Source organism: Pundamilia nyererei, unplaced genomic scaffold (assembly GCF_000239375.1).
Source record: "Pundamilia nyererei isolate P.nyererei 1_Seehausen unplaced genomic scaffold, PunNye1.0 scaffold00007, whole genome shotgun sequence".
Classification (NCBI taxonomy): domain Eukaryota; kingdom Metazoa; phylum Chordata; class Actinopteri; order Cichliformes; family Cichlidae; genus Pundamilia; species Pundamilia nyererei.
In genome coordinates, this window is record NW_005187408.1 from 2661526 (window position 1) to 2687221 (window position 25696).

General features: G+C 41.6%; 3 protein-coding genes across 4 annotated transcripts; 1 reads left to right on the forward strand and 2 right to left on the reverse strand.

Annotated features, from left to right (window-relative positions):
* Window positions 1-13319: 13319 nt before the first annotated feature.
* On the reverse strand, window positions 13320-14173 carry LOC102206033 (sperm-associated antigen 16 protein-like). The gene has a single exon (XM_005722520.1). The coding sequence runs from the start codon at window positions 14118-14120 to the stop codon at window positions 13341-13343; it is 780 nt and encodes a 259-aa protein (XP_005722577.1). The 5' UTR covers window positions 14121-14173; the 3' UTR covers window positions 13320-13340.
* Window positions 14174-14183: 10 nt separating this feature from the next.
* Window positions 14184-16767, forward strand: ndufb4 (NADH:ubiquinone oxidoreductase subunit B4). 2 transcript variants are annotated; one of them, XM_005722521.1, is made up of 3 exons: window positions 14184-14403; window positions 15657-15800; window positions 16608-16767. In XM_005722521.1, the coding sequence occupies exons 1-3, from the start codon at window positions 14227-14229 to the stop codon at window positions 16668-16670; spliced, it is 384 nt and encodes a 127-aa protein (XP_005722578.1). In that variant the 5' UTR covers window positions 14184-14226; the 3' UTR covers window positions 16671-16767. The 2 variants fall into 2 exon arrangements, with proteins under 2 accessions (XP_005722578.1, XP_013771430.1); XM_013915976.1 differs by lacking the exon at window positions 16608-16767 and having other exon boundaries at window positions 15657-15806.
* Window positions 16768-17182: 415 nt separating this feature from the next.
* Window positions 17183-24791, reverse strand: hgd (homogentisate 1,2-dioxygenase). Its single transcript, XM_005722522.2, has 14 exons — window positions 24569-24791; window positions 23316-23387; window positions 23089-23177; window positions 22880-22985; window positions 21985-22044; window positions 21808-21899; window positions 21679-21713; window positions 21468-21547; window positions 21081-21180; window positions 20008-20132; window positions 18206-18310; window positions 17986-18112; window positions 17564-17745; window positions 17183-17482 (listed from the first exon to the last, which is right to left on the reverse strand). The coding sequence occupies exons 1-14, from the start codon at window positions 24581-24583 to the stop codon at window positions 17339-17341; spliced, it is 1332 nt and encodes a 443-aa protein (XP_005722579.1). The 5' UTR covers window positions 24584-24791; the 3' UTR covers window positions 17183-17338.
* Window positions 24792-25696: the final 905 nt, after the last annotated feature.

Sequence of the window (25696 nt, forward strand, 5' to 3'; positions counted from 1 at the left end):
TAACAGGAGTTGTTTCCCTCTGTGGTTGTGGTTGTGACTGTCTCATCGTTGTAGGTTTTCTTCAGACGTAAGAGACAGTTGGAGCGGAGAGATCACACCCACCTGAGTCACTCCAGCCTGCCCGGGGCCGTCTCTGTCAAAGGCTTCCCTAAAACGCTCATCCAGGTAAATCATTCTTGTTACTCACAAGGGAGTCAGAGGGAGAAAAAGCCTAATGCGGGGGAGGTGGTGACTGGTTCTTAGTGGCGGTGGCAGCTGCCGCATGGTCCAGAGAAGCTTTAGTCATAGTGGATCATATGTATATGCTGGGGGAAAAAGAAGAAAAGAAACCACATTTCTTACCAACTCAGTAAAAGTAAAAATGAAAGCATTTGTGTTAGACCAGTGCTTCACTGAAGAGGTGACAGCTGTGAGATGGTCACAGCAGAAGAAATGGATGTGTGCATGTATGTACTAATCCCTGTGTCCGGGGTTTCTTAGGCTGATAGGTCCCGGCGACACTTGGTTACAGCTGCAAGCAAGAAAAAGACTAAGCGTAACAAACTCCGCCCTGGCTCCTTCTCTCTCATCATCAACAACAAGGAAACCACCCCCGTACAGGTGAGTCTCCATGGCAACCTCTGTGCAGAGAAACAGCTGAGGCCGGATGTGCAAGCAGTCATAAGGCCACCTTATATGGTTTTATTGACTCAGATTGGTGTGCTCACCTGTATAATCTGTCCGAAATTGCTTTTTTTTTTCATATCGGGCAATCATTCAGACGGCGGCGTTTCAGTTTTTTGAGTGTGAAGTTATAATATATGCATGAAGATGCAGAAATGACAAATTGTAAAACGCACTGTAACACCGATTTGTCTGGGATCGCTTTTTCAGTTGACCAGAGTGAGGAGACAAGTGAAGCTCGATCCAGCCAAGAGGGGGAAATCGGGTCGCTCTGGAGCTTTCTCTGTCCTCGTGAGTCATTTACAGTGTTTATTATCCTGCACGCTGCTTTAAAAATAAAACTCTGGCGTGCTGTGTTTAAACGACGTGTCCCTGTGCTCTCCAGGGGGATCCTCAGACCGATGGACAGAGCGACAGAGCCGAATGGAGCACATAAAGGACAAGAACTGGAGAACACACAAAGAAAAAAGTTTCTTGTCATTCTTGCAAAACCTAACAAGGGCCTGCGCTCAGTAGAAATGTGTCCAGATGTAACCCCAAAACGTGTGGAGAAACCGATCGCTGACATGGACAACATTCCCAGTAGAAAAACCTCTGTTCTGTTCTTCTTGTTCTAACTGTAAGCTAGCTTACATTTATCAGCTGGTCTACATTTACATGGATACTTTTATATATAGTTTTTAATTTCTAATATATTCCTGCATGTTGTTGTTTTTTTTTTCATCACAAAAAGATCCTATATTAATATTCTTCTTTGCCATTTTGTTGTAACCTATTTAATCACAGAATCCTTATGAAGATTGGGGTTATATTTTTGCAGAAATCTCCTCTCCTGTGTTGTTGTATCAGGTTTCAATAAAAGTTAAGAACAGACGTATGGAGTGGAGGTTTTTTAATGTTTAAGCACTTCATGCTCCACTGGAGGATTGCACACATTGCCCTTTTGTCCCCCCAGAATGACTTGTTATGTTTCTATTCAAATATGAAGGATTATTAAAAGGGGAGTATCAGGTAAGCTGAAATGCCACTAAACCTTCAATTACAGATGGCAAGTGTTACAGGTATAGTACATTGCTGGCCATGAAAAGCAGCAGGATAGACCAACAGGAACCTGAGAGACTCCATTAGCATTACAGCAACCAAGGGCAAATGTGAGAGAGAGAGAGAGAGTAAGAAAAAAAATCCAAATGTAGTCCACGCCATCTGTTTCAGGAGTCAGACTTTTTTTTCTATTTTAATATCTTGTGTCATTTTTAATTCATTTGGCCATGAATGGAAACACATTATGGTCTAAACCATAAATTCAGTTTGAGTGTTTCTGCAGGACGCTGACGTAAAAATATGCACAAATTCACATCTTTTGTGGGCTGCTCCGTATTTTGGTAGATCAGATTTAACAAACACCTGCGTCACTACAGTGAGGAAAGCTATACAGGAATGACTTAATCGATGAATGAGGGGCTGAAAATCAAAGAAATAAAAATGAAATATGTACAGAGAAAATCCCAACTAGGAGGAAATCTGATGGAGAAAACAAGCCATGCAATCTAAGTGAATAGAATGACTCATCCTCCTCTCGTTTACTGATCAAAGCCCACAGCTCATGACGTAGATACACGGTGCTTACACTCTTTTTTTATGGTTTTATAGACCCATACAGAGGCACACAACAAAAAAAATGCTATTTATTCACTTGGAATTTTCCCCAAAGCACATAAACGGCGCTAGAAATGCTTCAGCAGCTCGCTCTGGCAAAATATAGACACGCATAAGGCCTGGAGCCGGTCGTTCAGTCACTGGATAACCTGAATTAGCTGGTTGTGAGGGGCCTCTGTGTCATTTTCGTCACAACCCACAGCAGCGTGGCATCCTGATTTCTCCGAAACACTGACGCAAATTAAGACCAATATCTGATTAATCCCATTTCAGAGCAACAAGACAGACACAGCCCGAGCCGACTCCTCTGTAAACACACAAGCACATAGATTTCTGTGACAGCTGCCAGCAGGATATCATTTGACAGACTGTACCCTTGAGCTAATGCATCCTGGGAACTCCTTATTGATGACCTGATAGAACAAGGGGGAAAGAAGTGTTCTCACTATCACCAGACACGGATGCTTTGAAAATAGATTTCAGCTTTATAAAGTCATTTTGTCTTAATGATATAAATGTTAGTTTGAGGGTGAGTCCACACACTATGCGTCATCGTGTGACGCCAACACAAAGAGATCCTCGTAGATGTGTTTTAGTCATTCGTTGCGGTGGTGACACTGGTGTGTGCAGTGTTGTTTCCACTCTGCTTTGGCTGCAGTCATCCCTTTGAGAACAAAGCTAATGTTAATCACGGCTAAAAAAGTTACACAGAAGCACTGAATCTATAGAACTGTGATGAGAAAGCAGAGCCACATGCGAGATTTTCCCATAAAAGCTCAGTCATGTTCATGCATGTAGTTTGTGGCTTGCAGTCAACATCTTCAATTTCTGGAAACCACTACGTAAGTATTAGTTTCTTGTTGATGAGTGCATCTCTTCCCAAACAACATGCAATGGGGCAAACACAGTCAAAAGCAAGTTCTGTGAGAGTCTGTCCTTAAGAAAGTTAGGCTGATTTTCATAACAGTATCAACTTCTGTTTTGTTTTATTTAAAGAATTAGGATAGTTTTCATTTTCAATCATACACTATATTGACGAAAGTATTTGCTCATCTGCCTTCACACAAATATAAATGTGAGTAACATCCCATTCTTAATCCTTACGGTTCAACTCCTCTTGGAAAGCTTTCCACAGATTTAGAAGTGAGTTCATGGGAATTTTTGACAGTTCTTCCAGAAGTGCATCTGTGAGGTCAGACACTGATGATGAATGAGAAGGCCTTGCTCACAGTCTCCACTCTAATTCATCCCAAGGTGTTCTATAAGGTTGAGGTTGGGACCCTGTGAAGGCCAGTCAAGGTGTTCCCCACCAAATTTGTGTATCCATGTCTCTATCAACCTCGCTTTGTGCACTGGAGCACAATCATGTTGGAACAGGAAGAGGCCATCCCCGAATTGTTCCCACAAAGTTGGGAGCAGGAAATGATCCAAAATGTCCTGGTATGTTGAAACATTAAGACAAGATGTGGATTATATATGGATTATATATATATATATCAAGACCCAGACACAGCGTTTTGAGTATGTATATATATATATATAAATACATACATACATACATACACACATACATACATACATACATAAATACTGAAAACGCTGGGTCAAAAGACCCAGGATCGTGACAATCTGAGGGCCACATAAAATTTGAAGGTCTGTAGCGATTGGCTCTGGAGAAAGTTGGCTAACATTTGCTGACCCCGATTTTACGTGGGCTATCACTTCTTGGCTTACTTACAGTTGCTTCCACTTTGTTATAATACCATTAACAGCTGACAGTGGAACATGCAATAGAGTGGAAATTTCATGACTGGGCTTGTTGCACAGGTGGCATCCTATCACGGTACCAAGCTGGACTTCACTGAGCTCCTAAGAGCAATCCATTTCTTTACAAATGTTTGTAGAAGCTGTCTGCATGCATTGGTACTTGATTTTATACACCTGTGGCCATGGGGATGATTGGAACAGCTGAAATCAATGACTGGTATGGGTGAGTGAATACTTCTGACAGTATAGTGTATACATTTTGGTAATAACAAACTTATAATCCCAAATCTGGGAGTGAAAGAACAACAAATTTAGATAATAAGACACCAGAAGCAATTCAGATATGCCTGCTGTTGTTGCGCTCATATTTCCACAAATTAGAGAAAAAAAATCTATTACATCTAAGCAGGAGCATCCCAGAATGATGAATAGACATATCAGTAGCACTCCTCAGAGAGCTCTTTTTTGGCATGATGACAGCACAGACTTCAACTGCAAAGACAATATCTGTTTAATGTAATTAGGTTCCACAGACATCAGATGGGCTTTTTTGCCACTTTTTTTTTGCACTCTTTTATGTTTGTCTGTGTTTGTCTGTTGTTTTCTTCCCGCTCTTGCTTTGGCACATCTACCCTTTCTTGCTCACCCACTCAAAGCCAGGTCATTCCTTGAGTTTTCTTTTTTTTTTTTTCCTTTTTTTCCAGTGCTCTCTTTAGCCTGGAATGAGAAAGCATGCAAACTCTACCCTCTATTTGTGAGGCAACACTGCTAACCACACAGTCACCATAGTGTCCATGTGGAAACTGACTCAAGTGAACTTAGCTTGATTAGCCAGGGCTTTTGGTGCTTACCTGATTGTTTTCTCTGTACTCCAGATCTTCCTAGACACATGTGACTCATGCCAACCAGAAGAAAAAGACACGCACACACTAAACTGTCAACACCACTCACAACCACTACCCTCCCTATACAACCTTTGTCCTACTTCACCCCCTGCCAGCTTTGCGCTGACCTACGAAGCCTGCCTGGCAGTTATTACAACTTTGTCTTTTACAATAAACACCTTCAAACCATATGTTCAGTTATAAAATCCTCATCATCTCTGGAAGGTTCCTAAGTGTTGAAAAATGTTTTGCATTACTGCAGGCAGCACGTGGCAGTAACGTACACCCATAAGATGGTGCAAGTTACCCAAATAATCACTCTGAAAAGAAAGGTTACTTAGTTACTTTCTGAACTTGCTAAAATCATTCAAACAGTTTCCATCTGCAGTGAAAATTCAATGATGCATGATACAAACATTGAAATTAGGTCTCATCTTCTCACAAAGTGACTAAATTAGTGTATGACAGCTTGTGTTTATCACATAGGCCAGCTGTTCGAACTCTCAGATCTACTGATTTTCAGACTTTGGAAATTCAGCTAATACAAATTATGGCAATGTTGATTAAACATTTCTTAAAAGTGACAAAAAATGCTGCAGACCCTCTGTAATGTGCAATTTCAGTGTAGGCTGACAGTCAAGACAAGGTACTCCCCACTCAGTATTCCTGGGGTGATTCTCATCTCTCCTCTGGTCCCGCTGACCTTAGACTGCCGCCACACTCAGGCTGAATTTGACTCCTTCTCTTCATCTCCTGTCACTTCCCATCAGATCAGATCAGATTCAGGGCGTTGGCTGTCTTCCCGCACCTCTTCTGTCTCTCTTCTGTGGACTGACATCACCTCCCTTGAGCAGCTTCTCTAACTCTATCTGTCAAAACTTCCTCTAACTGCTGTCACATTGGCCCAGCCCTGTCACATCACTCTGACCCTAATGAAGAAAAGGCAGAGAGAGACGGAGAAAAACAGATGTATGTTTGAGATTTGCTAAACCTCAGTATCATTGTTGTAATGTTAGTTCAATATATCTCCCTTCTGCCCTTTAAACATATTTTGCAGCACAAGAGCTAGGCTATTTATGGTCCAACACAGAATTCATTGAATTTTTAAGGCCCTGTCAGCTGATAACAAACAAAGCCTTCATATGCACATCCAGAGGGAGTACCCTGTCTGCAATCCCTGCGTGTAGTCCTGGAAAGGTAATGTACAGTCTCTAACACCGCCTGAAATATGACTTTTAATTCAAATTTCTCATACAAATTACAATAATACAAAATGTTATGATAGAATATTGAAGAGAGCCTTGAAGCAACAAGGCTATATTACTAGTGGAGTATAATCCTAACACTTAAACCGCTGATGCTGCTAATCATTTGCAACTAATAACTGTAACTAATCATTTGATCAGTGCATTAGTGATAAGCCTACAATGACAAAAATTGACTAAAACTGCATTTTAACATTTTATTACAAGTTTGTATGCTAAACATAAAGGTCAAACTTGATGATTAGCATAGATTAGCTTAGCTTAACAGCGAAAAATGTTGTTTAAGACATCATATTATGCTCTTTTTTCCAGCTGTTTATTCATATTCTTGAACTCCTCTAGAGTATCTTTGCATGACGCCTGTTTTAAAATAACCCTTATTTATCTTATACTAAGACTTGGAGCAGACTCTCAGTTCATCCAATCTCTAAAACGAGCTCTTCTCTCATTTAGCTAGCCCTCTTCTGATTGGCTGCTCCTTGGAAACAGAAAGTTTGAACAACAGGTGAGTGGGGCTCCTGCTCTCAGAACCAGATCCATTCCCCTTAGTACCAGCTGATCAGTGTTTAAACAGCACAGCCTTCATGAGTATTGTTGCTGACCATTTCCATCTGTTCACGATAACATGGTCTTACAAAGAGCTAGAATTGAGGAAGTCACTACCTTAGCAAGCTGTTTGGTTTTTTGTTTGTTTGTTTTTTAGGGATATTAAACAATGAAACATGACTTTGTTTTAGAGGTGCTGAAAGATTTTGGATTTATGTCATGAAACAGCTGTGTGACAGGCAGGATTTGGACCCAAATGAAGGACTCAGGAGACAAGAAATTAACTCAAAATGCACCTTTAATGCTTATGTATCTTCCAAAATACAAAAACAAGGTAGGATTGGGGCCAAAAATGCTAAACTCATCAAAGAGAAACCACAGAACAAGGGGAGAGCACAATGTTGAGGGAAAACCAGGTTATGATGGAAGAGGAAACAGGTGGGAGCACAGCTGACACTAATCACAAAGGACCAGACAAGGGGAAAAGAACTAAATATAAAACATGAGGGGAAATGACTGTCAAAATAAAAGAGGAACTATCACTAACACTTAGAGGGAGACCCAAACAAACCAGCTTAACACAGAAACAAGACTGGATGAACAAAGGGAGCACAAAAGGAAACTAACAAACCAATAAACAAAACCAAAGCAAGGAAGTAGAGGCACAAATGACCTCATAAGCACACAGGAAGCTGGAAAAGCTATAAAGCTGGAATCTAAACTCTTTCTCAAAACAAAAACAAATCATGAACCCACAAAAACTAAAAAAAATCCTGGATCCAAGACCTAGGCGCCGTGATCATTTAATAGATACAGGCAGAGTCCTCTATTTTTTCAGCCAAGTTAACCTTTTTTTTTTTTAGCTTGAAAAAGTATTGAGAGATCACCTAACTCCCAGCAAGAGTTACACACACCTTAGTGAAATTTGGTTTGTAGAGCACATAATGACTGGAAAAACACAGGGAGAAAAACAGAGTTGATCTCTGAGAGCATCACATCACCAAAACAGGTTTTACAGCCTGTTTTCATGTCAGTGACGATTTTCTAAACGCTGTGGTGGATGGTGATGGAGGGCTAAAAGAAAAAAATGCAGGATTTTGTCTATTCCATCCCAAGGCTATTCATCTGTGTGGCTCTCCTTGAAGGTGATGGATGCCTGCTGAGTCACTGTCATGGCCCAAATCTCTGCCCTGCACAGCACATTAAAGCAGAAACTATTGGTAAGTTTTACCCAATGCCCACCATATAGATCCGTGGAAAGCTGATTTATTAAGAAGGGAATATTCACAGACAGCGTGGACCAATTTCATAGATACAGATTAAAATAGGACAGCAGAGAGAAGTGATGATAAATTGGGAGAGGAGAACTTTTTTGTAATACATTTTAGAGGATATGGAGCAAAACTTCACTTAAATCCAAGCTTGGTTATGATTCAGCTCCAGAAACAGGGCGTAAAATGGGAGAAATGGGCACAGAGACAGCGAGATGAAAGCATGTCGGGTGGGTTCAGCTCAGCCTGAGCAAAGCACAGTGGAAGTTAAGTTCCTCTCATTCTCTTTCCTCTTCGTGACATTAAAGGTCATTGCAGGCTGTGAGGTGGACAGGGCTGTCAGCGGAGACGGGAGCTGAGGGGACAGGCAGGGGAGGAATTCCAATCAGCCCGAGCCATCTTTGGAGTTACGTGCTGAGAAGTTCTTAGAAAAACTATGAAAGGCAATTGTGTCTACGCAAACTCAAAGCATCAGTGCGGAGGGATGGACGGTCAAAGCGAGTGATAATAAGGGCTGGGGAGGCAGGAAATAACATACCACTTGACTCTTGCTTCCAGCCAGCACTTCATTAGCTTTGAAGCCATTCGTGGAAATTACAGAGGTCTTAAAGTGGCAGGATGATGTTCCTGTAGGTGAAAACAAGGGTGGAAAAGAACATTACATTCCTCACTTACATTCCTCATGAGCAACAGAGTAATGGAGTCTCTGGGCTGGGAAATATTATGAATAAGCGCCGTGAGAGAGCAGCATAACACATTAGGTCACTGTCTCTACGTCTACAAACCGCTTCAGGGGCCTTCGGTGATGAATAAGAAGAAAAGTAATTTTGGCTTGTGGTCGGAAAAAGAAACCTGCTTCCAATTTTCAAGCCAAGTCTCGTGCGTAGACGTCTTTTTTAAAAGACCAAACCAGCGCAAAATGACTTCTGATTACTGGGAATGATTACAGCTTTGCAAGGTATAGCGCAGGCTGCTGATAGAAATCATCCACGCCTTTTCATTCCACTATCTCTCAGTCTGTAGCTGCTTCTGTATCACATTATTATCTTTGGTATCTGTCAGCGTTTGCAGAATAAGTGCATCAAAAAGTAAACATCCCGTACCATCGCTGATAAGGAATAAAATGCCAAATGCTCTCTGGGAGCTGACAAGACGAGAAAAATACTTTCAAAAACTTCTCAAAGTTCAGCACAGGGTCTGTAAGGGGGACTGGTGGCAGCCAGGCCAGAAACATATTTAATATTTTATTCCAGCCTAAATGTCTCTTTGAACCTTGTGGTCTCACTCTGAATTTTGAAGTCGTAAATAGATGTTTCAAAGCTGCAGAGCGGCTTGCACTTTAAAGGTCCTGAGAGGACAATAAATCATTTGGTCACACGTTCCGTAGCTACACCGCTACACCGGCCCTCTCTGGATCAAACAGCTCTCTCAGCATCTCTGTACCACTCTGCTACTCAAGTATGAAGTTCAAGATGAGAGAGAGAGCTCTGTGAGGACTTACATTCCTATAAGTGTTGCATAATCCAATTGTCATACCACAGACATATCAATGACAAGGTGTATAACAGCTCAGCCTTACTTGAATTTAATCATCTTTGTGGATTTAAAAAAAATCACACGGAACTATCAGATTGTCCCTGATGGTTGAAAATCTACACGCTCAAACATTTCTGCAATCAAGTCAATACCAGGGATTCTTGTTTGACCCACCTGGAGGAAAAAATTATGGCTGTGAATGTCATCCACAGTATAACGTAGCTTCCCATAGTCGGTTTAGTGGCTCATTTCCTTACAAAAGGAACTCTTACCTGAGTGGAAAAATAAAGACTCGGGTATGCAGGGTTTTTACTGATACTTTAATATTTTATCTCTCAATGCTGTTCAGCAGATTCTCTTTGTTTTGTTTTTACATGTTACTAGAGACTGTTCTCTGAGACTGCGGTTAATGTGTGCTACAGTCACAGTAGAGTAACCACAGCTTGCTAAAGAGTGCCCTCTTGTGGTTAATTTCTATAATGTCTGAACCATTGAGTGACTCCAGCAATTGCCATAGACATTATGAATGAATTAATAAATGAATGAATCATCTTTATTGGCTTTATACATAGAACAATGAAATATGGTTTGAGATCTCTTAAGATAAAAAAAAAACAATAACAAAAATAAAATGAATGCATAAATAAAGGATGGATAAAGAAAAGAATAGATGGTAAGAACAGATGAGATAAACAGCATCATTGTAAATGATTTGGCCACTTTAAGGTGTCAGAAGTGTCCTCAGTGCGTTATCTGTATTGAAGTTTCTATGATATGTCTATAATTACTTGTGTACTGTTATGATAGCTGAAAACTGTTCCTGAGGCTGTTGGTTCTTCTTCTTATGGTCCTGAACCGTTTGCCAGATGGCTCTAGAGTGTTCTGTGCTTATTGATAGTCTACCTTCTACTTCATGCTGATGCCCAGGGAATTACCCTTGACCTCCCAAAGTCAATAATCATCTCTTTTGTTTTTGAGGTGTTAACAATAAGCTCATTGTCTCTACACCACTCAGGCGGATGACCCACTTCCAGCATATAGGCACTTTCATTCTTGTTAAAAATGAGGATGAAGTCCAAATCGACAATTTCCTGAGTTACTTGCACTCAGGATGCACCAAGCAGGTTACCACACACAGCACAATAATCTGGCATCAAATAAGGGGATGTCTCCATCTTAAAACAGACCAACTGCAACCAGGTGTGTAATCAGTGGTGCTTCTCGGGTGTCAGGGTGGAGACAAGGGCAAAACTCCTACTCTGAAACACAACACACACACACACTTACAGAAAGGACAGGGGCAGACTTCTAAGCACATTGCAGTGGCTTTCATCTAACTGTTGTGTATATTGTTGCCACACTACTTTTAAGAGAACTCTCATGAAGAGAGCTGCCCAACGTTTTAAGATTTGTTTCTGATCTGTTTCTAACCTCTCCTCCAGACTCCACCTGGCCTCCATCTGCCAACACCCAGGAACTGTCAAACCAGTCTGGGTCTTTTTGGCCTCCTTTTATAGGCAAGGAGGGAATGTGCCAAGTGTACTGGAGACTTAAATAATCTATTTTAAACATTCAAAGAATTGGGACATTTTCTATACTTGTGCTAATGTCCCCACTGTTAACTTATCATTATATTTGAATGAAAGATTAAGCATTGCTTTAACTTATTTAATCCTTTCTTGATATTGAATTTTTATATAGGAGGCTGGGGGGAGCCACTGGCTATTTAGTCAGCAGTTGCTAGTGCTCTCAAGGACTAGTGTGTGCTAGGTGAAGATGGAGACTAGCCATAGTGGCTTATTGTCAGGTGCCCTACAGGGCTTGTATGCCAGTGCAGAGCTGTTTCTGTTTAGTTTAGGATTATCTTTAAGACTTGGAGAGGTGTTATTTTTTCCACTGTTTCCTTAGATTATTCATGAATAAAGACAATGATTTGATGCATGTAAAAATATGATTGACTGTCTTTATTGTTTCCTCCTATCTCTCTGTTCTCAAAAGTGAACACAGGGAGATGAGAGATGAAAGGAAGAGGTTGGAAAAGAGGGTGAAAGAAGAGGGTGGAAAAACAAAGGGATAGAAAGGTGGAAAGAGGCAGAGGAGAGAAAACCCCAACAATTCCTTCTGAGCAAGCACTAGGTAACAGTGGGGAGGAAAAACTCCTTTTAAACAGGAAAAAAACTCCAAAAGAACCAGGCTGAGGAAGGGACAGTCAACTGCCTGGACTAGTTGGGGGGTGAGGGTGAAAAAAGAAGAGGTGATAGGAGAGAAAGGGAGAGAGGGGAGAGGAGAGGTGGAGGAGGAAGCAGGAGGGTTCCTCTTCCTGAAAAAGTGGAAGCGTTTTTTCTTCTTTCTCAGGCACTGTTCCTGGAGCTCTTTTATCTGAAGGATGAGATTTTTTATGTCATCGATTGTTTCTGCATTTTGCTTCTCAAGTTTCTTGAGTCTTTTCTCCAGTTCTTAAATGTTGCTTCTTTTTTTTTCTTCAAGCTTTTCTTTCAGTTTTTTAGATTTCACCTCCTGTATTAGCTTTGTACTACGTTGTACAACGCTTTGTTGTACATGTCTTCTAACTCCTGCATTCTCTTCTGCATTTCATTGAAGCTCCACTGCATCTTTTGTCCTTCATTTTGTTATAACATTCTTGCAGTTCTAGATTTTTTTCTCTTAGTCTTGGAGAACAGGTTGCCTTTCTTTCTGTATTTCTTCCTGTTGCACTTTTTTTTTTGCATTTTTATGCAGTGCTTCATCAAGCATTATTTGAAGCACTTGGTGGTTTTTGTCCATGTATTGGAGTTTGCACTCCAGTTGCTTCTTCTCTTGAAGAAACTCTTAATTTTTTTCCTGTTTTAGTTAAAGTTTTAGTTAAAGCTTGTAATTCTTTATCTCAGTTTCTCTGAGACTATGATGTATGTCCATACCAGTAGCTTTAAACTCGTCCCCTTTCATCGGACACTTGTTTTAATTGAGCACACTTTTTCTTGTTTTCTCTCGTCAGGTCTCTAATCTGCTGGCGTGCTTGACCAAACATTAATCCCCAGCCCTCACTTATAAACTAAATGTTGGGCTTGTATTGTGTGTTTTTAATTTGTTGGTCATGTCAGCACCTTCAGACAACAATGATTTTTTTTTTAATAAAAAAGAACAAATTTTTTTTTTTTAAACTGTTTGAATGAACATGAAAAGAGCAATGGAAAGGATTTCCACGCTATTAAATGTTATTTTAACATTATGAGATTCTGTTATTCCTACTTAATGTACGCATTTAGTGCAACTGAGTCCAACTTAATTTAAATAACTTAAATTAGGGGCCAGTCAGTGGCAGGGTCATCCCTGGATAGGTGGTCACCAGTCCATCACAGGGCTAACACAGAGAGACAGACAAGCATTCATACATATGGGTAGAATCACCAATTAATCTAACCCCACTAGCTGCGTGTCTTTGGACTTAAACTCAGGACATTCTTGTTGTGAGGTAACAGTGCATATAGCATAGTGTGTGTATGCTTTTCTGCCTCTTATAACCCCAGTGATTTTCCTGTGGTTTGGAATCTCGTGTGATCTCGTGCAATTCGCGAGTCCAGGCAACTAGCCACTCTTACTAGATTGTATCATTGTGTCATCTCACCAAGAATAAATTAATTTGTTGAATTCCATGCAGATCATACATTATTTAATTACGTTCACCATAGAAACATTAAATTATTTTGTTCAAATTAATATTTAGACTCTTGTAAATGTAACAACAACCCAATTTATTTTTTTGAGTGCGCAGGGGCCGGAGGTCTCGGCTGTGTCACTGAAGGGTATTTCTCTACGCCCGCCTCTCCTCCCCGTTCCTCCCCTCCACAGAGGGTGTCGTGTTGAAGTGACGAAGAGTTCACCTCCCTGAAGGCTTTGTCCCTCTCCAAAGCCGCCAGCATGACCTGCTTTAAAACGACCTCATATTTCTCGTTCATCCGCTTCACCGCAGGTTCGTAGCTGTTGCACTGCATCTTGACTTTCCTCATCTCCTCGATGAGTAGGTTTTTCTCCTGGACAACACGCTTATGTTGCATCCGGTGAAAGTCTCTGTTTTTTTGCACCCTCACCAGAGTCCCGGCTGCTGCAGAGACTGTACGCCTGTACTCCTCCATCTCCTTCAGAGCGGTTTTCAGCTCATTTTCCAGACGCTGGTTTTCAATGTGAACGAATGGGGTCACCATGAGACCCTCTTCCTCCAGCAGTCCTTTCTGCACCACCTCGTTCCACTCGGTTTGAAAACAATCGAGGGTTTCTGTCATGCCCATTTGGAAGAGAAAGTTCCGTAAAAAGTCAACTACGGCTGGTGGTTTGGATGTTCTGTTGGTTGAACTGGGCCTTGCACTGGCTTCTGCCCGGTCTTGGATGGCTTTCACCGTCGCTTCCAAGTCTTCTTCACCTTCTTTTAAACTCAATTCGTCTTCTGCAGAAATGTCTTCACATTTAAAGTCATCATTACTGTCAGGCGATGTGTCGTCAGCCACTTTCTCTTCACTTTCCTGCGCTGCATCCATTGCTTCGTTCAGCCAGAGTTTGACGTTGCTATGGTAATACGGCGCTCACTCAACGCGAGATTTCACAAGCTCGCGTTTCCACCGTTCCAGCAGTCATTAAACAATCATGGCGGACTACCGAGAGGCGCCCTTGGCCACTCGGCCAAAAACATTGGATCCAAACGAATATTTCAACCTTTCGCCGGAGCAGAGGCGTGCCGAAGAAGCCAGGGGTGCACTGCGAGCAAATCTGAAGCGCCAATATCAGCTGCAACTCAATAACCCGCACAGAAAAGAGCTCATTGTGAGTGGCTACTTGCTAGTTAGCAATGTCACCCTTGAAAAGGGCTCAAGTTATTGGCCAGAATGCTAACGGGTAGCATTAGCGGGGCACAGCGGTGACTATATGTATTTATCTAGTCTAAATTTTAGATAAGATTATAAACGAGACCTTCCACTCCATGCTAGTCACTACTGCATTACGAAGATCGTTTACGTCTTGGGAACCGAGCGCTACAGTACAGATTGCTTTCTTCCTGGTGTGCTCTGAAAACTGACTGGTGACAGAAAAAACCCGACCCCTGCAGTGTTTTAAATTAGGGGGTCTCGTGGTTCTGTTATGTTATGCTCCTAGGGAGCATTTCGCTAACATGGTTTGGGTCCACTTCAGTCTTTAGTGTGAGGGGTCATTGTATCCTGTGACGAAACATGTCTTTACAGCTTGGAGTAGCCCCCATCCTTTAGGCACCAGGTTTCACTGAATGATTTCATCGTTATATAAAATAGTTTGAATCATATGCCATGGCCTTTGCTGTCACCGGACCCCAACCCAGCTCGACACTTATGAGAGATGGTGGGCCAGCATGTTATACAGCATGCTGGCCTGTTATACAGGTCAACCACAATCATCAAAACACAGTATAACCGAATATCATGTATAATATCTAATGACTTGAATCGCTACAGTGCAGGTTCTGCACTGAAACTTAAAGTCATAGCAGATGTCCAACCAAAGTAGCTGTAGCAGCTCTTCATGCTGACTTAGTTTGTCATCTGGCTGGATATACTTCAGTTCTTCCATAACGTCTTTATGGTACTCAGTGGTGTAGTTGGATTACCTCATTTTTCCATCTATACTGTGTGCGCTGTGATTGTTTTAAAGGCAGACATTTTGCTATGTTACTTTTACTGTTACATTTTATAATGGCTTTGTTCTCTTAAGTTCATGAAATTGACCGGCAAGCACAATACCAGTAAATTAAATGTACCAGTAAAGTAAATGTAAACTGTGTAATGTAAAATATGTACACCAGGATTTTTCTGGAAAAATGAGCTGTCCTTGAAAAATGCCCCCCCCCCTCTCTTTTCTGCTGTTTCCTGAGTTTTCCCCACCTAAAATAAAAGGTTTAAGTATGACAGATATTAATAATTTTAACGTCACTATGAGACTTTTAAATTTTAGTTGATTTGTTGTAAATATTGGAGTCTAGTTTTTCCGCTGTGAATTCTACATTTACATATGGTGATAAATGTCATTGCTTACTTCTGTCTGTACAGGAAGACCCTGCCTTGACACGCTGGGTGTACGCACGAGGCAATCCCTACGCACACTTCAGGCCTACAAACAAGACCTCTCTGCTGGGTGCAATGTTTGGAGTTGTACCTCTCTTTGCCCTCTACTACATCTTCAAGACAGACAGGGTATGAGACAAGAAACACTGTAGCCTTCTCACTCGCTGTCTGCTTGATCTTAATGGGTAGTTTAATCGGCTCAGCTGTGTTTTCTCATCACAAAAGTTTGTAGCGAGCTCTTGAACCACAATTTAAGCCCCACTGGCCCTCTTTAGGCTGTCTAAAGGCACGTGTGAGACTAGAAACTAGGAGTAAATTGCCAAGTATTGTTGGAGGTTAAAAAAATATCAGTGCATTTATTGCAGGAAACAAAACAATTCAGTATTGATTACATGGTTACTTTACACTGTTACAATAGTGGTCATTTTTCAGCCACTGTAATAATTTGACCATTTAGAGTATTTGATCTGGGTATTCATAAAATGTGATTTGGTGACAAATGCTGTCATAGAAACCTGAAAAGCTATTTAGTTGAAGATTGGGACTCATTATTCCCATGTAGGTGCACCGTTGATCTGGTTTTCTTTCTTTTGACACAGACCCGCTCACGTTAGAAATGAATGCTTCATCCAAAATGCTGCCTGCTTTCATTTTCTACCCCATTGTCATGGAGATTCACCGTCAAAGTCCTCGCCAATTGAGATTCCAGGGAGAATTTGGTCCAATTGTCACACTGCTGGGCTATCATATTTGTCCCAACCCCCCTTTTTTGGTGCTGGGAAGGGGGGGAAAAAGCTGCTTGAAAATCATAAAAAGCTCACTCATAAAACATGGAGTTTGAGAAAACGTCTGGAAGGTGATGAGGGTGAAGGCGATATGACTTTGTTTCTATGGAAACCGCACTAACCTATCATCTTTTTGTCATCTGTTTTACAGGATAGGAAGGAGGAGCAAATTAAGGCCGGTACCCTCGAGCGCAAGTTCAGTTTGTCATCTTGAGCCTGGGTGTAGAAAGACCCTCGTCCTGTGTGTTCTAGAGATGATGTCCATGTGTGTAATTATTATTAACCGAATAAAATTATATTGTCAAACCAGAGTTACGTGGCTTTCATGTGTGAAAGTACCATTTGCATGTCTGCAGTTATACACAGAGGCAAGGAGGATCTACTTGCAGACTGAAGGACTCGATTCCCCCCTCTCACATAAGTTCAGATTGGCACAGGAAAAGAAAATGCAAGACATGCTGATATCAATGATCCCCGTTTCACATAAAGCAAGACTATATATAGTCCAATAAAGAAGCACTGCAGTGTCATTTAGATATTAAAGGATAATGGCAATATTGGTACAACAGTGGCATGAGGGGTAAAGACAGGGTCATTAGTGGTCCTACCAAACACCTCTCAGTAAAACAGAATGCTGGTCTAAGGTTGCCTCTTATTGTTCCTTAATTTTGCAGTTATGTTTCTTAAAAATAAAAATACACATGTGACGACAATTTGGTTTTATACTTCTGTGAGAAGGAAATTACTTTATTCTTCCTGTTTATTCTGTCAACAGATCTACTCGGGGAACACAAATCATTGGATTGCGAGAAGTGAAATTTTTATTTTGATATATTTATTTTTGATTTGTTTGCTCTTAATGCATTCTGAATCACTGGGTTTCTACTGTTTGCCGGGCTTCCAGTTGGGGTTAAAGTGGCTGCGTAGAGGTTCCCAACATTGGTAGTAGTTCTTGTCAAGCTTCTGGCATGTATGAAGACCCCACTTTGTCACCGCCATGCTGAAGGACGACTCAAACATAAAAGCCTGGTGATAGGAAAAAGCACGCTGTGATAAACGATACCGACTTGGTCATGTGTTAACCATATATATATTTTGTTTGATTACCATGGTTCCCTCAGCCACCCTCTCAGGTTTGAGTTCAGCAGTGCTGTTCTTCTCAAAGCAGTCCACGTCCGGGCCATGCGGGGTCATTATGCTGTGGAGACTGGCCCCTCCTGGCTGGAAACCCTCCTCTTTGGCCTCATAATGGCCTTTGATCAGACCCATGAATTCACTCATGCAGTTACCTACAGTGACAAGCAGGAGGAGCTGTAACACAGCAGCGTCATGTGTCTAGTTTGCTGTTGAATGTGCCAGGTGTAACACTGATTTCCGCTAGATGGCCTTATAGGTCTGCAATGAAATCGGACAAAAGGAGACTATTGTGGGGTCTCCATTGAAGTGAGTCATACAGCAGGTGGTTTGTTCTCACCTACTGCCTTGACACAGGCTGGGTAAATGGATGTGTGTGCGCGTGTGTGTCTTACGGTGATAGTATGGTGGACGGAAGGTGTGGTCAGCCACACCCCACCGTGGGGGGAAGATGACAAAGTCAGCAATGGCAACCCCTGGTCTAGTGGATTTGGCAGTAAGCACAGTAAAGATAGATGGATCCTATATAGAGAGATCATAAACATGCGACGGGTGAGGAGCACGGCTTTTTCCATTCAAAAGTGCTATTGGCGTGTCCCTAAACGCAACTCTCACCGCATGGTCGAAGGCCACACAGTTGATAACCATGAAGTTCTTCAGGTTGTATTTGTAAGGCGTGTAGTTACCGTGCCAGGCGACCACATTGAATGGCGAGAAATCCTACGTGCAGAGCACAGAACAAAACAAATAAGAGGAGTCTACCCAAGCAACAAACACAAAAGGCTTTAAATTGAGCTTTTCACAGGGAAAACGGAACAATGAATAATGTCTTTGTAATCTTAAATTCCCAGAGAGAGTACTTCTTCACATAAAGAGAAAAAAACTGGTCATAATGAAAAGGGTTGATTGTGAAAGAGGGTGTGCTTCTTTCATCCTTTCTTCTCTTTCATTCCCCCCTTTTCTTTGTGATACGAGGCTCCAGGTATTATGGGGTAATTGGCTTCACAATCAAACTTTCCCAAACTTTGAGCATTTTGACGCTCGCAGCAGCGCAGTTATGGGGAGAGGGGAGCAGTGGGTGCAGAGATATTTCTTTATCTTGATTGTTAAAACCACAGCAATTTTATATAGTTTCTCTGTTCTGATAATGTCACTGCGAAAAAAGACATTCAACAGCAACTCTAAAATCAATATAGTTCATTACAACTCAAGCTGCCTCCATACTGACCTCCCTGCTCCTTTACACACAAGCTTTTCCACACACGAACAGCTAATACACACCAACGACGAATACTGGCAAATACATATACATACACAGATGCATTCACACACGCAAACATTCGTGACTAATGAACGCCGAAAACAACTTAACACACACTCAACTGACAGTAGTCGATGTACAAAGAGGCCTTCGGGAAATCCAGTGCAGGTAATTTCTTGGACATTCATCTGTGATAACTCCACTACATTCGATTAAAATGAAGGGAGGAAAATGGAGGCGAGCGAGCACTTGCGCGCACACGCACACAAAACACAAACATATTGGTCCAGTCAAGCAAATAATAAGTTAATTTGAGCAATTTCGGCACTCTGCGGGGGAACAAAACAGCAGGACCAGGCAGGAGCGGCAGAATCTTCCCTTATACGAGGCCTCCACCGCCCCATCTTATTTTCTTACCCCTGCAACCTCTCTGGTCCACTCTCTGGGAAGAGCATATAACTGGTGGCAGATACTCAAGCAGAAGCAGAGAGGAAGATGGGAAGAGGTCTGTTTTGCTTCAAAAAAAGAAAAGACAGTATCTTGCCCTAGTGTACTTCCTATGATGAATAATAACAGTGTGGTTTGACATGGTTTCCACGGTTACAACCCCCCCAACCCCCACCCCTGACAAACCTCTCCTCCCACCTCCTCCCTGCCTCAGTAAAAAACCTCCTGTCAGACATTATGTGTCGATCCAATTATGCGCCCAACAGGACATTTCGGGAGGGGGAGGATCATTCCCCGGCTGAAATATGTTGAAATTAATGCTTAACTTGAAAAAGGTTTTTTCCTACAAAGCAAAAGCTTCACAGGTACACTGTCTGCAGCTCCAGAATGCCTTAACTAATTATGAGTGATTAAGACTCATAAGGGAGTCGAGGCGGAAACCTGCTGAATGGATAACAGCTAATGCTTCGATATTAAATCATCAGGGATGGCAATTCAGTCGGCAGGAGCAGCTAATGGATCATATGCTTCACTTGGACAGTTTCCTGTTAGTCACTGCGGCAGTTCGATGGCGTTCACTGAAGCAGACACAAAACTAAATAGGGTAATAGGGCAAGTAAGCCATGTGTGTATGTGTGTGTCCCTGTCAGACCACAGGTACACGTGGAAGTACAGTGATACAAATGAAGTTGTGTGCAACAATAGCCACCTGTTGGCATGCAAACAGCTTCCCCTGGTATTTATTGATGACGGTGTAACCAGTGGGCACTTTGCGATCTTCATACCATGCAACCGGACACAGGAAGTCTCTCGGGTTAGCCAGACCATTGGCTCCTGCAAAACACACGCAAAGTGTCAAAGTAAAGGCAGTGTAGGCATAACCATGATGACAATGATAACAATAAAAAAAAATAGGAAACAATTGGGAGTGACAGATCATGTAATCACAGGTGGTTTCATGTAGTTAAGGTGTTAGCTTATTTAGCAATTTAGCTGTGCATTTTTTTGATATTTTAACTATTTGGAGATTATGTATTGGAATTTCAGGAGCAGGACCACGCCTCCAAACACGCTGTCGTCTATATAGGTTCACCCAGTTCTGCAAGCTGTTCATTCTCGTTTACCTCCCCCACCCTCCCTGCCTTCTTGTTTTCAATTCTTTAACTTGTTCATTTCTATTTGGTGCATGGGGGTCTGCCAGGGCAGGGATTCATCACCACTCCCCTTCGAGGCCTTCCCTCAAGCCATGTCAAAGCATTCAGCTTTACCTACCAAAACGCTGTCCAACCTAAAGTGAGGACGTGGGCCCAGCTAGTGAATAAAGGTAAAATAAAGATTAAAACAATTGTAGGTGCGAATACATTTAATGATAAAACATTATTTTTAGAGCCATGATGCTTTGTCGGAAAGCCAAAACATCTTTGGTGGGCGCAAGAAATATTTTTGTTATATGTAGGAAGACACAGAAATCACAAGCTAGTCACTAGTTTCCTAAATATCTAACAGCAATATGCTGCTCAAAGAAGGATTTTGTGTTGTTGTTGCTTTTTATATGTACTCTATAAACAAAACAGCAGATGTTAATCTCCTTAATAAAATTTCTAAGCAAGATTTATCCTCTGAGCACAGAGTGAGTTACGCAGAGAAAAGTGTGAACAGTTTTAGACATGGACATTCTGTTCCAAGACATAGATGTAAAGGAGCTTGGTGAGCACGTTTCAAGGAAAAGTGAAGACAAAGACGTATGCTGCACTTATATAGACTCACAAATATCATACAAACCTATTGGGCCAAGGTCAGGCAGTTCAAAATGGGCACCATACACCTCGAGTATGTAGCCTCTGGTTTCCCCAAACACATCCACACTGAAGCGCATCCCTTGCTAAAAAAAAAAAAATGTGAAAAGTGGCAGTGAGAGGAAATTTTGTCCTATTAAGTATCAACTGTGTGCTGTTTCAGTTCTGAACGGACTTTGAAAAGCACACGTGCTGCTGTCCAGGTGGTCAGGCTTTCGGTAGCTTAAAACCTCTTTTCCACCGTCGCTTATTTTTGAGGTCACTTTCAAAAAGCACCAAACAATGCCTTTCTAAATATGGTAAGTGGGATGTTGGGGCAGACACAACGGCAGATTTCTTTGAAAACAGGGGAAATGGAAAACATACAGCCCACCTGGATGACACAGATCTCGTTCGGCTCGACCATCATCTTCCCAAACTCTGTGGTGATCAAGATCTCTCCCTGCTGAGGGACTGCGCACACAAACAGACAAAGAGAGACACAGAGAAAAGAAAATTTGAACAAGAAGGCAGGCTGATGTTTGAGCTATCATTGTTCTTATGATAGATGACAGCGAAAACAACAACAGCGCTCCTTTCCTCACCAATCAGAAAGTCTCCGTCTGAGTTGTTGAAGCACCTGGAACAAGAATAAAATAAGATCAAAGGAAGGCTGGAAATGTTTTTCATCAATAAAAATATATCCTTTCGTCACATAATTTATACATTCTCACCTGTCGACCATGGAGGTGTTACAGGTGTACACGTGGACGCCAATGCCATTACGAGATTTGGCATCTCCAGCACCGCAGACAGTATGCAAACCCTGAAACGTGGAGAAGGACGCAAATAAAATCAGATGGAAATTTTCATAAAAATTCAAAATAAGAGAAATAATTAGCTTGACTTACAGCCACAAAGTCCACTTTCTTCTCTGTAGCTTTGGGGATGGTGAATGGCAGCCATCGAAGCTGTGAAAGAAACCTCAGAGTCAGAATCTGCACTGTAACAAATTTTTACTGTAAAATTATAAGAACCACCATTATTTCACCGTGGGCCTGCTTTACAGCTTCTTTAAATATGTTTGTTTTTGTTACTTACTAGCTTGCTGTTTATATTTCGTTTCCCAGCTATTAGTATTTACAGTATTTACCTCTATTTATGAGTAGCAGTAGATTGCTTTGCAAAATACTAACTTTTACTTGAAGCGGTTCGTTGTAGTGTACCTATTGTGCACCTTCAGTGTATTTAAAGAAATCAATCTATGGAAAATATTTTCTAAATAAGTTACTATATATAAATATATCTACTGTTTATTATGCTTCATCATTGCTTTTCGTAAACTTGTCTGAAACAGACAAACTTGATGATGATGATGTCACGTACAGCATGTCGCCACCAATCACAGATTTGAAATTTGTGGCTGTATGTGCTCTTATGTCGCCAGCATTTTTTAATGGATTGAAACAACACTGTTACTTTTAACAGTGTGAAGAGCTTGAAATTGTTTCCTTGTCGAAAACATCGGTATAGCTTTGGAGGCTGTGTGGTAAATGTGAAGCTAAAGCCACAATACTGAAAATGAAGGGAATCTGCTGGCCCCCAAACAGTGTCATTTACCACAATTAAACCGCATTAATGTGAGGTTTAGAGAAGACAGTGCATAGATTTGGTTGCGCTGGGACGGCTAAATGCTATGCTAAACTTTGTTATGGCTTCGGCTGAACATTTACCACACAGATGTAAAAGCGATGAAAGATTTGTAACTAAGCCCAAAATGAGCAGGGACTCCTTGTGTTGATATACCTGGTTAGGATCAGGCTCCACTTCGTTCCAGTTCTCTGTTAGATCTCCACAGGGAACCGAGGTGAATGGCTTGTGTTTAACAGATGGAAGGATGCGGTACAACCAGCTAGAGAAAGAAGAGGAAGGGAAATGTTTTGTTATCCATATTGTCTGGGATCCATTTGGAGTCAATATAAAGTCTGATTTAGGTTTCAAACAGAAAAGGACACCTCCTCTTATTGGCTGGACGCGGGCAGGTGAAGGCAGAGCCGGAGAGCTGCTCGGCATAAAGGCCATATGGGCAGACCTGGGGATTATTCTGCAAGCACATGGAACATAAAAAAATGCTGTAATGTGTGTATATGTACACTATATATGGTGTTCAATTACCCTCATTTTCAACAATTAGAAAATAATGATGAATAAATAACAAAAGGAGCCCAGTGTGGGTTTTTACCTGTCCCTCGGGTAAGGATCCAGGACAGCGAGGGTCTTCAGATGAGAACTCGTTCCCGAAACCGCTCATGTACTGAAAGAGACAAACACACATCCAACACACAAATGGAGACAAGTTGAAGTGAAAAATAAAAAAAATACATCATGCAGCTTCATTGTAATGCAGGATAAATGTGTTCATGCTGGTTATAATTAAACTTGAAGGCTTGTCATTAAGGCTTGTCTTTTTGTTAATTGTTGTCATATTGATTCACATTAGATCTATGATAAAACAAACTGCAGTTATGCCAAATTTCCCCCCTTGCAGTCATCCATTATTTTGTGTTATTGTGCCACAGAAACAGCCTAATTACACTTACATCCTCTGCAGCATGTTTTGATCAATGTTCCATCTAGGATAAGAGTGTTGTTCTGCATCTCGCCTGCACCTCTACTGATCGCGTCTCTTCTGCCACAGGACGATCAAACTTGTCACAGTGTACACGCATCTTGCTGAGTCATTGTGAGTTTGCAAGAAAGCACACTCACAGACACAGATGGTTTCCATGTGTGCGTGACCATGTGCCAAAGTGCTTGTTGGAAGCTCCAGAGTGTCCCAAGTTGAAGGAATGCTTTACAAAGTCAGTTTTCTGTCCTCTTAAAAGTTTATTGGAGCTAGAGCAGCAAAGCTAGACTTGGCAATGATCCCAGCAGTCCTTGGATAGTTTGTTAACTATTCCACTATAGACAAAGCTTTGCATTTGAGTAGGTGTCATGACTTTGAAACCTTCAGTCAAATATTAAAGGTTCTATATATATAAAAAAAAAAGTAATCTAAGCAAATGCCTACTTAATGCAGCCCATCACCATAATTCTGCAGCAATGGCAATAAATTGGAAAACTGGGGTTTAAAATCATGTTTTTGCAATTAAATTGAAGCGTTCCCAATGAAATTAAAAAAGATTTAGGCACTTCAAACCACATCTGGGCAGCTGCAAAATGCAGCGCTCTGATTGGTTGGAGGAAACGCCTCCCTTCAGTCTGCGGCCACAGGAGCTGTGGTGGCTTTAAGGCGCATGAATTTCACACATTCTGGTGCAAAACAAATAAATAAAAAATACAAACTTTTCTTCTGTATTACAATGATGATATAGTTCTGCACCCTAACTCCACATGCATGCACAGTCTGATAGTCGACACAGACGCAGCTCATAAGCGATAATAATTGAATATTTACACATTTAGCAACAGTTTTGCTTCGAGGAATTGTCTTACCTTGAGTCCAGCCATTTTGCTGTGTGTCAGAACTTTTTCTGTAGCAGCTGTTGAGCGTTTCACAGTGGTTACGGATCGACTTGCAGTTTTCTTCTTAATGTTTTCCCTTCGACTAAAATCCACTTCGGGGTGTCTGCATGTTGCTGTTTGGACAGACTGGGGAAAAGGGGCTGGGATTTATACGCTTTCCCAATCTGGGTTTAATTAGGCCTTGACTGGCTCTGTGACGTAACAGCTGGGGGACACGTAAAAGGGAAAGGACGGGTCGGATGGTCAAAGTGTGCACAAACAAGGGCCGGTGTCCCTGCCAGGACAAACAAGGACCGACTAAAAAGAAATTTGTGATGCAGGTAAGGAACACTGAGGGATTAAAGTCCAAGTCATGGTTTTAAATGGCACAGCGATCCTATCACTGACAGCGCATACAGAGAAAAATGTATTGACAACACTTCGTTTTTAAGTGGGGCGTAACAACGGGTAGGCGGTCAGAAGCTTGCATCATACGCAGAACATATTATGCCAGAGTTCTCATTCTGCTGAAGTGGTGACCTCATGCGCACTACTTGTGCAAACACGGGCGCCATGCACATCCCCACGTCCTGCAAAGCGAACATCTGGGCAACAAGAGTTTGTTCAATATTTAGCGGCATTGCTCAATCTGCGTGAATTGTTTAATATGCCATTGACCCCCGGGGCCCGCCAGTCCTGCAGATTTCAGTGTTTTCAGCACATTCGCCATGCTCAACACAATCTCACTTCTTGTTTCATGTAAAGTGTGTTATCATTCTTGTACAGCTACAATTAATTTCGTTTTCCTAAAACCAGGATTCGCGTCTGTTCAGATGACCTCTGCGCGCTGCAGCGAGCCCGTCGTTCCTCATAAAGCGAAAACAACAGCGCGAGGCCTCTAAAAGGCCTATACATTACTTCACGCAAAATTTATTCAGTTCATTTCTTGAAATAGGTGGTCAAACGAGGTGTGCCTAATGTCCCCCAGGCAGCATGTATCAAAAAGAATCAATTTCGCCTTTCTCATTCTTGCCTCGCTTCTCCCTGCTTGTCTATTTCTTTTCTCTTTCTGGAGGGGGGCGCTGGGGAAGGGTAAATGATGGCAATTCTCATAGCGAG

What these genes read in the sequence shown, in the direction of transcription:
- hgd (XM_005722522.2), bottom strand. An exon ending in AGCTGTTTGCATGCCAACAG is followed by an intron (nt 18,311 to 20,007) that starts GTGGCTATTGTT and finishes CTCTGCACGTAG; the next exon opens with GATTTCTCGCCATTCAATGT. An exon ending in GGGTGGCTGAGGGAACCATG is followed by an intron (nt 17,483 to 17,563) that starts GTAATCAAACAA and finishes TCCTATCACCAG; the next exon opens with GCTTTTATGTTTGAGTCGTC.
- LOC102206033 (XM_005722520.1), bottom strand. Translation starts at nt 14,120, where the DNA reads ATGGATGCAGCGCAGGAAAGTGAAGAGAAAGTGGCTGACGACACATCG.
- ndufb4 (XM_005722521.1), top strand. Translation starts at nt 14,227, where the DNA reads ATGGCGGACTACCGAGAGGCGCCCTTGGCCACTCGGCCAAAAACATTG. An exon ending in CGCACAGAAAAGAGCTCATT is followed by an intron (nt 14,404 to 15,656) that starts GTGAGTGGCTAC and finishes CTGTCTGTACAG; the next exon opens with GAAGACCCTGCCTTGACACG. An exon ending in ACATCTTCAAGACAGACAGG is followed by an intron (nt 15,801 to 16,607) that starts GTATGAGACAAG and finishes TCTGTTTTACAG; the next exon opens with GATAGGAAGGAGGAGCAAAT.